The following is a 12328-nucleotide window of genomic DNA, read 5'->3' as shown; positions in this document are numbered from 1 at the left end:
GGTGTGGAGAACCATATTTATAATTAGAATGCCCTCAGCTTTTAGTGCTCCTGATCCTGCTCTGTCAGAGGTGCACTGCTGGCACCTTGTACTGTATTTGTACACTTACATGTCCACAGCCTGAGAAGATGAGCATGATACAGCTAGAGAAAGTGCTAAGGACAAAACTGACCTCAGTAAAGAAGGAGAAGCTGGAGAGAATGAAGTTGCTGAAGGAGTTACGCTCAGAGGACCAGACCCTGTGTGATAAGCTGTGCTCCACCCCGTACTACATCCCTACAGGGGTCGTCCCCACCCAGGAGCAGATCCAGGCCTTGCAGGACCACATTGCCGCTCTCACAGCAGAGGAGGTGAGGGGATAAATTGATCAAAAGTGGGAGAAGACTAGGGGGAGGGCGGGCAATACAGAGTTAAAATTGTTTGTCCATATACAATTTCTGACAGATCTGTTCTGACAGTTAACAGATCTGCTTTTCGCACCATGATCTAAAGATGACTTAAAATTTGGCCCATTACTAATGAGTTACACATTTTGCCTGGTTAAGGGAGTATAGAACTATTGATTTTAGAAAGGTGTTTTGCAGTTTGTTTGGCAGGTTGGATGATATCCTACTGGAGAAAGTTTCAGCACCTGATGTAATATTTTATAACATTATTTGGCTCTAGACATGCGCCATTACTGCATGCATGATGACTTGGACATTGCCAGAAGAATAACCCAATAGCTGTCGTATCTAATTAAGCAGGATATTTTCATTCTTGACATTCCCTGGAGAGCCAAAAAATTGATGTTCTGAAACTTTTGTAGCTTATTTATAGATTTCACAAAACAAATGTGTCCTGTCCATTTCTAGGCCAAGCGATTTAAGGAATTCACAACAATGAAAAGTACTATTGTCAGCATATTGAAAGACTTGGAAAAAGACCCTGACACATCATTTGAACGAGAAGTTGTTTGTGAACGGGACGAGTCCTTCATCCTGTCCCCAGAAAACATCATTGCCGTCCAGGAACTCCAGACTGAGGTAACATAAGTTTGTTCTCTGACGGTGCAGTATGTACAAGAAGTCACATACTAGTGAGTTGGACAAGAAATTTACAGTACTTGTAGCCAAAAGTAAAATTGCAAATCAGTATGTGCACATGTTCTGGCTCATTTTGAAAGGTTATGTCAGGAAATGTATCAACATTCTGAGAGAAGATATGGACATTTTCCTCCAAGCAGACTTCTGTGTTGAAAATTTGAAAAAAACAAAAAGTAGCTGATTTCTTCAAAACAGGTGATTGTTATTGTAATTTTGAGGTACGCTAAGGTATTTTCATCCTTTGTTTAGAATCTTTTATGCCCATTAATTCCCATGCTTGTGAGAGTCAGTAAAGAATTGCAACTAAGAAGCCACTTCAAGACTGTTCCTGATTAGAGGTGGTTTTCAGTTGTTATTACAAGGTTCTAGTTCAGGATATGTGTTACTTAGTTCGGGTGGTTTTCAGCTGTTATTACAAGGTTCTAGTTCAGGGTGTGTGATGCTTAGTTTGGGTGGTTTTCAGCTGTTATTACAAGGTTCTAGTTCAGGGTATGTGTTACTTAGTTCGGGTGGTTTTCAGCTGTTATTACAAAGTTCTAGTTCAGGGTGTGATACTTAGTTCGGGTGGTTTTCAGCTGTTATTACAAGGTTCTAGTTCAAGGTATGTGTTACTTAGTTCGGGTGGTTTTCAGCTGTTATTACAAAGTTCTAGTTCAGGGTGTGATTCTTAGTTTGGGTGGTTTTCAGCTGTTATTACAAGGTTCTAGTTCAGGGTGTGTGTTACTTAGTTCAGGTATCCTAAATTGGGAAGCCGACATTTTTTAATTTTTGTTTTTGTTTTTGAACAGCTTCAAACTGAACAGAGGGAGATTATGTCGAGGGTGGAAGGTTTGAAGAACCAAGTTGAGACGTTATGGGAGAGACTGGCACTACCTCAGGAGGAAAGAGATGCCTTCCTGGTGGCTAACACTGGCTACAAACACACCGTGGTGAAAAATGTAAGTAACGGTTGTGTTTGGAGATTCATTCAAACTACAGGCTTGCCTGTAGAATGTTGATTTTGATGATCAGTATATCGGCACTTGTGATGTTCACCTGTGTATCACAGCTGTAACAGAAGATGTTTCAATGGGATTATAAAAGAGTGTATGGCCTATACATGAAATATTTTCAGTAACATGCTGAACACATGTATCCATTCAAGATGTAAATGCATGTAAAAGTATAGATAAACATGTTATAAATCGAGTGTCTTTGTACATTAAAGTATTGTAGGGAAGGTTATCTGTTTCCATATAGAGGGCAGTGTTTTTATCATGAAATTCTATTTATCTGTCTGATTTTAGCCTGCATGATAATTTGTCATCAATTAATGCTTGAATTTTTGTGCAGATGAGACTGGAAATTGCCAGATGTGAGGCTTTGAAGTTGGAAAATATGCAAAAGTTCATAGACAGAGTGCGGAAAGAACTGGTAGTATGGTGGGACAAATGTTACTTGAGCCAAGAAGAGAGAAATGAATTTACATCATTCAAAGACGGTAAGCACAAATCAGAGGGCTCAAGTTTTTTTTATAAACTGCCAAAATAGAATTAAAACACAGCACAGACTTCCATATGTATCAATATTAAGATACTTTTGTGGCTAAACAAAAAAGCATAACGCCTTTTAAAACTTGAATTATTTTTTCAACAGTTCCGTTTTTTACAGATGCAAGTGGTTTCAAATGATCATAATACAAAGACATTGAAAGCTCAAATTTATTTAAGTGATGTGGAGTCAACTCTAGGATATCTCAGAAAAGTACACTAAAGTGGTTTCAAACCTATCTTTAAAAACACTGCCTGACATTCTATCAATCTCAAAGTAAGGTTTTTTTGTGGCACAATATTTATCTGTATACATTGAAATTATTTACAAAATTTGTTTATCTTTTTCCATGTTTTATTTTGACAGACAATTACACAGAAGAATTGTTAGAAAGGCATGACAAAGAAGTGACCAAAATGAAGGCCAGATATGAATGTCAAAAAAACATTCTTGAAAAGTTAGCGAAGCGAGAAAAATTGTTCCAGGAAATGATTGAATTTGAGGTAAGAATACACGCAGGATTGAACCTCTGAGAGCTGGAGTTACATGGCATCTCCTGTGCTGAAAACTAATTTCATTGCTAAGCTCTTATTGATTTGAATTTAACTGGCATACCAAAAGCTCACTTTTATGCATAGTCTTGTTTGACAGCGTAGTAAAGGGGGCCAAGGAGGTAAGTACGCCAATTCGGCATAATGACCCAGGAGCCTCTCAGCAATACGGTCACTGTAAGTTCAAGTTTAGCTCATGCTGGCTTCCAGTCCGACCATGCATGGGAAGGCCTGCAGCAACCTGCAGATGGCCTTGGGTTTCACCCTGAGCTTTGCCTGGTTTCTGCCCACCATAACAATGACCACCATCTTATACATGAAATATTCTTGAGTTCAGCGTCAAACACCAATCAGATAAATAAATATTTGTCCTGTTCATTTCCTGTGATTATTTATAAATGCCACAGGGAACAAAATCCCAGCTGTATTCTATCATCAGTCAGTTTTCAGTAGAAACCATTTACGTGACCGAGAGAAATGTACTTATTTTACATTAAGAATATCAGCTGTGTTTATCGATAAGTGTTAAATGTACAATGTAAATGTGTTGAACCATCGCTATTGTAAATGATGATTTATCAAAAACAAAACTTTGAGTGTGTTTTAACACAGACCTGTTATACTGATGTTTATGATGTTGCAGAAAAAAGCTAGTGATCCTAACAGATTGTTCAAAGACAGAGGGGGGTCTATGCTACGGGAAGAGAAAGCAAGAAAGAAATTGCTAAAGGAACTTCCAAAGGTAGGTTTTCACTCTGTACTTCTGAGGGCAGCACAAAAAAAGTTAATTTGGATGCAACATTGAGCAGAAGGTTGCATTCATGTTCAAATGTTAGTCTTTATAAAGGTAATGAAGAAAAATAATGCATTATGAAGAATCTTAGATTGTGTAACATTTAAGCAGGTGTTAAAGTCTTTGTGCCACATTCAGTTTTCTGCCATTTTATCTATCTCTCCTGTGTTAATTTTCCTCGGCCAAACTGGCAGGAGTTTATTAAAAGGTGAGTCAGATTTATTGTCAGTGATAATGCAATGTTCATGTGTCAGCATATGTTTATATTCAGGTCGAGCAGGATGCTAGAGAAGCAATATTAGCGTGGGAGCAGAGCAATGACCAAGACTTCCTGGTCAGGGGAGTGAAGTTTGACGAGTATGTGGACAAACAATGGGAGAGTTACAAAGAAGAAATCGTCAAACAAAAGGAAGAAAGGGTAAGCATGTAATTATAGTATTTATTGACCACTGAAATTATTATTATCATTCCTGTAACTTGTTTTGTAGTAAACATAAAACTTGTCTGCATTTGCAGCCTGACACAAGGCACCTAGCACAAACCTTTGGCATAATTCAAGATAGTTCATAATCTAGACTCCAGAAGTTCTAGAATATTTTATCTTTAAAATAAATGGTTGAATGACCCATTCAGTGTACCTGTCCATGTACCACTGGATTACAGGATTATCATCCTTGTTTCCACGTGGTCACTTACCTGACCTGAGATCTGGAAAACAGTTGGAAACCTTGGATATTGCTTTTGAAATGCTGATCATGGAGAACCTTCACTAAATGTACATGTCTTTATGATCATGGCTTTCACCAGAACTAACACAAATGTATACAGGTATCAGTATTAAAATCCTCCCCAAATGTTATACGGTAAATATTTTCTTTGTGACGTCAGTAAGTGAAAAATTGTTGTATGTTACAGCAGAAGCAGAGAGCAAATGGTGACTCTTCCACCACACCGATCAAACGCCGCTTTATGGGCACCCCAACAAAAACACCCAACAAACACAGACGGGTAGGTGCTACCAAATTTCATCTGGCTTCAGTAGTGGTATATACCTTGTCCTCATGCTGTTTGCATTTTGGTATTATATCTTACATATTCCTGTCCTGTGTAGATCATGGTCAAATTTAGGCACAGAAGTCTGTGAAAGATTGAAGTTTTCCTTATTTTGACTTTTCCAGAAAATATTATTTTACAAAAGCCTGTTGAAATAGTCTATTATTTTCATTTGTAAGAGCTGCAGGACAAGGACAGTGCCCTCCACCAACTGGTATTTTGATAGGGTCCAACTGTTTGGTTCAGGACAAAACTGCCTTGTGAATAACATTGAAACTGCTTTTGTGTCAATGGGTGGCAGATTACATCCATTATGTCCTGCACTAACTTAAACATTAGTTTGAGGCTGTTGATAAAAAATACATATATGTTCTTCTAAACCAGTGTTTCAAACTTTACTTGGTCTTTTGAACCAAAGGATTATCAGTTAACAGTGTAATTTTAATGGGTACATTGGTAATTACAAACAGCTGCTGGCACCCATACAAGAGACACCCTTACATGTGAGTATTAAGTACATGTAGCTGGTCGTAGCTATGTAATATAGCCTAATATTTGCCACAAGCCTGCTTCACTTGAGAGTTCAGAATCTATATCCTGCATTTGCATCTTTTCCATAGAAATTAGGTGGTGTCTGCCATGCGTGTGATGCCTTGCTGTAACTCACATGTGATGCCTTGCTGTAACTCCATATAATTTCACAGTAAAAGCTATGCACTGTTGCAAACTGAAGAGGGCTGTACTGAATTTGCTGACAACGCTAGCATGTTGCTTTTTCCTGATATTAAAGCTTGATGCTGATTCTCCATTACACATGTATGTACCTGTACAGGGATACCAGTAATCAGTTAACCTGGGAAACAGTATGAAATATTATCAATTTAGGGACAATGTTGTAAAATGGGTACTCAGGTGGATATTTACCCCACGTAACCCACATGTAGCCAGTCACGGTATAACATATAGTCAGACCGGGGTGGGCTTTGCGTCAAGAAGCAACATGCACTGTAAGTGGATAACATAGGGGTCAATCAGATGACCTGTAACATGAAGGTTTATCTTACAAAAGTTCACTCACCTATAATGGGCAGTAATGAATACACTGACAATTGATAAGGTTAACGTCTGATGTATTGAAGTCTCCAGTGATGTACAATGTTAGAATGTGTAACATGAATGAAGAGGGAAACTCCATTGTTTCAAAATCAAATTTTTAAAAAATGGAAGCATCATTGGTGATGTTGCCACACTCAGTCATTATTGATCTCTTCAGGTTGATGTAGTGATACAAATTATGGTGAATAATCCTCTGCAGAGGCAACAATGTAGATGTAAGATGAGATGTTGACTAAAGATGCGTTATTACGTTTTTCAGCTGAATGAGACAGGTCAACGCACGCCCTGTTCCTCCATCCGTCAGGCACGTTCACACCTCACCAGCACGCTCCTATCGTCAGCCTGCCGACCCCCAAGACCCTCCCCCTCGGGCAAGGTGAGACCCTGACATGCTGTCCTGTGGGCTGGAACCTTCATGTTATGTGTTGACTACACATACAGATCAGCCTTAGTTCATGGTTCTCCAAGGGAGATAACCTGTTAGATTTATGCCCCAAACCTGCTAAGGGTACACATGTCTTTATACCATATGTAAAATTGTGGTCTGTGGGAAGGTTTTGTTGTCGTCTTGTTATTGTTCACCTGTGGTGTTACCCCCTGTCGGTATGGCTCTGGTTCTATATGCATACATGTGCGTCGGAATACTTGACAATTATAACTTTTCAGCTTCAACAGAAGTGCAGATGTCCATGATTGACAGCTGTTTGACATGAAAACATAAACGTGGAATAGTTAATGGAATACAGAGTACAGTTGGGTAGTTTTATTGATTGATTCAACATCAACTAGGATTCTGAAATTTTGAAACAACTGTTTGGTTCTATGCAGACTCCGAGAGCATTGCAGCGGCGCTCCCAGAGGCTTGCTCGTAGGGCCCTAGGGGAGATAAACGAGAAGAACAAAGGGGCAAGTGTGCTGTTCAGTCACACGACGGTAAGCGGCACGGACACAACAGACGCTCCCACCGATATTACCACCACAGGATCATATCAAGAATTTGCTGTGTGTATCTTTGAGTAGTCTTGTTTGTTAACCTGCCGCGTTCAGCCCCCTGTTTTTACTCCTGGTGTGGTCACTGTGGATCTTGGCTGCTTAATTACACACAATTACACATGTTCATCAACTCATTATACCTCTTACTACCTGTTCTCATTTGACCTGACCTATGCATCGTACACAGTTAACACTGGTGTAGCCAGTAACATTCTGATCTCTCTCATGGCACAAAGTGCACTGAGAAGCCTTGAATTAAGAGAACACACCTTCATCAAATGGAAACCCCTGTACTCAGTGTCCATTGTGCTGTTTTATATTTCAGGCATGTCAGTGGTAAGGCTGTATGTTTAAAAAAGCATTTTCATATAGTAATTACCAATCATGGAATTTCATGCATGTGTATGTTCATCAAGTAGGCCTTAACTAAGGCTACATGGATAGGAAATCAAGTGTGCAGAAAGTGTAGAAAAAGATAATTTTAGAACAATTACGAAATCGTGTATGCGTGTGGAAATCACAAAATCAAAGTGTAATGATGTTCTTTCCGCATTTCAGTTAGCACTCGCTGAATCAACAGCTGGCCAATCTCTCATTCAAAAAAAAGCAGCATGGCGATGATCTGATCTAAATAGACTGTTTGGAGCTGTAAGTGGGCTATGTACTTTCACCCAAACCAGCAGCTGAGCCTCCCATGTGCTGCTGCTAGAAGTGGCTGTGCCAGATCTGCAGTAGATTTGTAGTTCTCCTACGTAGCCACTGTTTTGCTTGCTTACTTTAGTTTATTCCCTTGAATCCAGTGTAAGTGGATGGCAAATTGTCAACTGTCTGTTGATTTTTATTGTCTCCCATAAGCTCAACTGAGCTCCTAATCATGTGCATAACTTTTGGATTGGTGTATCTTACATTGGATTCAAGGTGCCTACATTGAATGTACTGCTTTTGCTTTGTCTCTCTGTATTTGTTTCTACCTGTTTTGCTCAGAGTGCATGTTAATGGTTTTAGAACTTAATGTCCTGTGAAGATCAGGCTAATTCAACCTGGTTCGTTTGAAATTACAGGTTAAATGACTTGAAGAGTTCTCCCCCTTGCACTACTTTTTGATTAGTGTACCATACAGTTGAAAAACCCATGCATGCATGATAATGTACATAATGTTAATTCATTAATTTCTTATCTTTACTGTTTTGAATTCATGGCAAAGTATTCTATTTCTTCAGTTACAAGGTGTGTTTATTAATTCATGCATTTGTGAACCATATTTGTCATTGGAGGATTACCATTCCCTATGTTCCACAGCCAAGATCCATTGTCCATCAGCCTAACTTACTCTGATTTCAACCCCCATTTTTACGTGGCAAATTTTTGGTGTGTTGTGAACTATATGTAAATGGCTCTCTAACTCTAACTGTTACCCTAATTCCTCAGACATTTTCACATATTGGGCATAGTTAATGCAAATTCAGAAACAAAAAAAGCTCTTCATTGAATGCATGATAAAAAGCATGTATAAGCCAACACATGAATACAAGTGACAGTGTGTAAAATGACTGAGTCATCAGGGTTACATGGAAACAGACTTTTCTTTGTTGTTCCAATATCTTGGTTTTGGGCCAAGTTGTACACTAAACATATTGTACTAACTGAAAATGAAGGTGTATGATGTAAATTTTTACCAGATAAATTATATGCATTAAAGTGACCATCTTGAATGAAACTTTGATGCTTGAAATTAAAGATAAAAAAAGTAACAATAAGCATGGTATGAATGTAGTGGCGCTAAAAAGAATCAAAACAAGAAGTTCAGATATCATTGTAAATTTTTACTTATTGTGTTGACTAATGAGTTGGTTGTGAAAACAAATTTGTTGATGATGTGAATGTTTTGTTTGCTTTCAGATGGGACTGAACAACACTTCACGGCAAAATTGCAGGAGTAGTGTTTTACCTGGGCAGCCACGACTCTGAACGCACTTACTCACACTCTTCTATGTGATCAACACATGCTTCAGTTCTTGCTGTTTCTTGTTAATAGTTACATTTTACACATGTTCACATACCATTCATACATGTTCGTCACAACAACTACACAATGTCTTTGTCGTAAAACCTTACGTCCTTGCAATTCTTCATGAGGAAAATAAGGTTAGAAAGGCTTCCTGTGCAGCAATAATGTTAGCCCTAGAACACTTTTACTTCAGTTGTATTTAAGCTTATGCTCAGATTAGCGTAAGGGTCTGAATTGATTCAAAGATTAATACTTAAACTAGATGGATTTTTGGACATGACGATGCCATGTACATCATGACTATTCACTATCCCCTCTGTATATATGCCCCAGACATACAAAAGTGTGTGTTGTTGTAGGTTGGAGAAGCGAGTGCTACTTTAGTTACTTTTCTGTACATGTTTTTACCCGTTTTCTATTTTAACACCGTACATCAGATGTATGCCGTCCCGTCTGACCTCGGCTAAGCACATGAAATGTCAGGTGACTGGAAGCCAAGTGTAGATAACTTTTTTTTTGGTGTTATTACTTCCATGTATATATGCACATGATCAGAAATAATCAAGCTTTTTTAAATCAACCTGATTTTCTAAGTTGACATTACAGCTAAAAGATGTGACAAGAACATATGTATATACCCTCTGCTCTTTCTAATTCTGCCTTTATGTATACCAATATATACCATCACACACCTGTAGACTTAGCATACATATTCCTTCATCCAAAAATGAAATATTCTTGAGTACAGCTTAAAGCAAGTCCAATAAATCATATGTAATGCCTACATGTAGTTTGTCATACTAGAGACTACTTTACTAACAACTGTCAAAGTCCATCCAGTGTTTTATGGGTTATAATATGTCTGGACTATATCAGAAGTAAATCACTTGTATTTTACATGCCTATCAACTAATAAAATAAATTAGAGGTTATTGGCAGTTTATACGATGTTCATAATCAATCTGACTGGGACATACCATGGTTACTTGAAACTAGACAAAACTGGCTGTGTGATGCCCTTCAGAACAGGTTATTTTGACATTTTTTGTCAACCAGTTGCCAGGTCATATCTTGTATGTAATAAGAAGCCCATTTAGATGTAATTTATGCATGAAGTAGCATTGGCTTGTTTTACCCAAATAAGGGCTTCATTAAAATCAGTTTGTTAGCGATGTTGAACAATACAGAAACATGCATGGAGTAAATAATTGCAAGTGGTGGAATAGCTGTCTAAATTTGTGCAAAGCGAACAGTGTGTTACTGAATAGCCAACAAATTATGTCAACTTTCTGTAATGTTATTACCAAAATATACTACCTAAAAGTTCTGTCTGATGTGATCTTAAGTACTGTGCACCATATGAAGACCAGTTCACCCTGGTCAGTCTTTTATTGTCAACATTTTATCTGTGGAAAATCATTCCAAATGTATTCAGTATGGAATTTGTCTGTTTTTGTGTACCGTTGAAGCTTTTTATGTCACTCATAAAATGGCATATGTTTTTAGATCTGAATCAGAATGTATGTTTTGTTTTTATGTGTTGTAAATATTTACATTACCAGCTATACCCTTGTTCAGAGAATTTCACCAGGTTTCAGCCACATGGTGTCATGCCATGTGGTATCAATCAGTTTTTATTTAGAGCATATAATTTGTGATTATACAGTTCCATGTCTTTTTTTTTTTTTTTAATCCTGTCAGCTTTCAAATGGAAACCTTTTCAATTCAGTCTTAAAGGGACAGCTGATGAGCTAATATACTTGATGTATAGCTAATAAAATAAAAATATGAATATAGCCGGTGAGTTTTGTTCTTCATGTGCACTTATTCAACAGCCACACAAAGTGTGCCAAAGCTGGCCAGGTTTTCCTCACCACAAAAATTTTCATTGAAAATTGAACCCAGCTCTGACTGGTTGGCTATGGTTTATAGTCCGAACTCTGTAGTGTTCGGTTTTCTCGCCCAAACAGTACTGTCCATATTTGCAACATCCACGAGCAGAGTGTAAATTGCCAGCCATTTTTGTAAAAAATAAAAACGTAAGCGCCGAAAATGGTTAATTCTCTAGGTAAATCAAATGGCCTTTCCCACGTTATGCCTTGGACCCTGCATTTACACCTGACGATTTGGGGACTTCAAGAAATCATACGAAATGGCATTGCATAGAGGTATTTACCAGGTAAATTCATGAAGTCACATGTAAACACAGCTGTATTAAAACAGGAGACGGCAGACTTTAGCCAACATCTGGTAAATTGAAAACTTGGCATTAAGACTTGCTAAAAATAGGACATTAACCAAGATATGCTTGTACTTACATACAAAATCATCCACCAACTGATTGCAGTTATACTGAATATTACTGGTTGCATATAAGATTGTTTTCAGGCAAAAGATATTCTTCAGCAGTGTTCTTGAAAAAAGTACTGCATAGAGCTTGGAAGACTGTCCTACTGAAGCCATGCAACTTTTATAATTATATATATATATATATATATGTACATAGTATGGTAGAAATCAGTATCTCATTTCACAGTGGAGGTAAGCATCAACAGGATTTCTTAAGTGAAACTCAATGAAATCTGGCTTGCACTGGATTCAAACTCAGAACTTTTGACAAGCTGTAAGCATCATGACCAGTTCAAATTATGAAGTGTCCTTTGACCCGCTTTCACAAAGAACTGTATGGTTGAATGTCCAAATGCAAATTTGTGATATTCCTATCGGTTTAGTTCTTCTCAGAAACCGGTGGAACAATCATTATCAATTCAGCTGTTGGAAGTTTGAGCCAGTTATCGGACTGGTCAATATTTCATTTTTAATAAGTCGAAAATGAACACAAAGAACAGAGTATTTGTGGTTTCAAAGATTTATTTGAATGCACTCAAACCCACAGGTCAGATATAGGGTATAACACAAAACAGGTACATGTCACACTTTAGCACCACGAGTCTGCAAAACCACAAATCCGGCTTCCACACATGCATGATGTCATCAATCCTGAACGCATTATTTAAAGGTGAGCTGTAACACTGAACTTATCAACAGGCTTCTCCTGTTATTGCATACGTTTGTGGAAGTTTCCTTCCTGAAAATTCATTATTGTAACTTTTTTTTTGATATATGTGTAATTATCCACTGGAATACATGAAAAGTCTCCATCGCTTAGCTCTTAGCTTTTTCTTTAACATAGCAATAT

At 37.8% G+C, this 12328-nt stretch overlaps 1 protein-coding gene across 1 annotated transcript in view; it reads left to right on the top strand.

Annotated features, from left to right (window-relative positions):
• The window catches only part of LOC135467550 (uncharacterized), a 53479-nt gene that overhangs the window by 2611 nt on the left and 38540 nt on the right, over positions 1 to 12328 (top strand). Inside the window, exons 3-12 of the mRNA XM_064745322.1 lie at positions 120 to 350; positions 855 to 1025; positions 1874 to 2023; positions 2418 to 2565; positions 2982 to 3118; positions 3810 to 3908; positions 4231 to 4377; positions 4875 to 4967; positions 6388 to 6504; positions 6957 to 7130. Of these exons, the coding sequence (XP_064601392.1) occupies positions 120 to 350; positions 855 to 1025; positions 1874 to 2023; positions 2418 to 2565; positions 2982 to 3118; positions 3810 to 3908; positions 4231 to 4377; positions 4875 to 4967; positions 6388 to 6504; positions 6957 to 7130 (1467 nt within the window). The remainder of the gene's footprint in view (positions 1 to 119; positions 351 to 854; positions 1026 to 1873; positions 2024 to 2417; positions 2566 to 2981; positions 3119 to 3809; positions 3909 to 4230; positions 4378 to 4874; positions 4968 to 6387; positions 6505 to 6956; positions 7131 to 12328) is intronic.

This window comes from Liolophura sinensis, chromosome 6, assembly GCF_032854445.1.
Source record: "Liolophura sinensis isolate JHLJ2023 chromosome 6, CUHK_Ljap_v2, whole genome shotgun sequence".
Classification (NCBI taxonomy): domain Eukaryota; kingdom Metazoa; phylum Mollusca; class Polyplacophora; order Chitonida; family Chitonidae; genus Liolophura; species Liolophura sinensis.
Note: the sequence above shows the minus strand (reverse complement) of the source record. Positions and strands in the feature narration are given on the sequence as shown.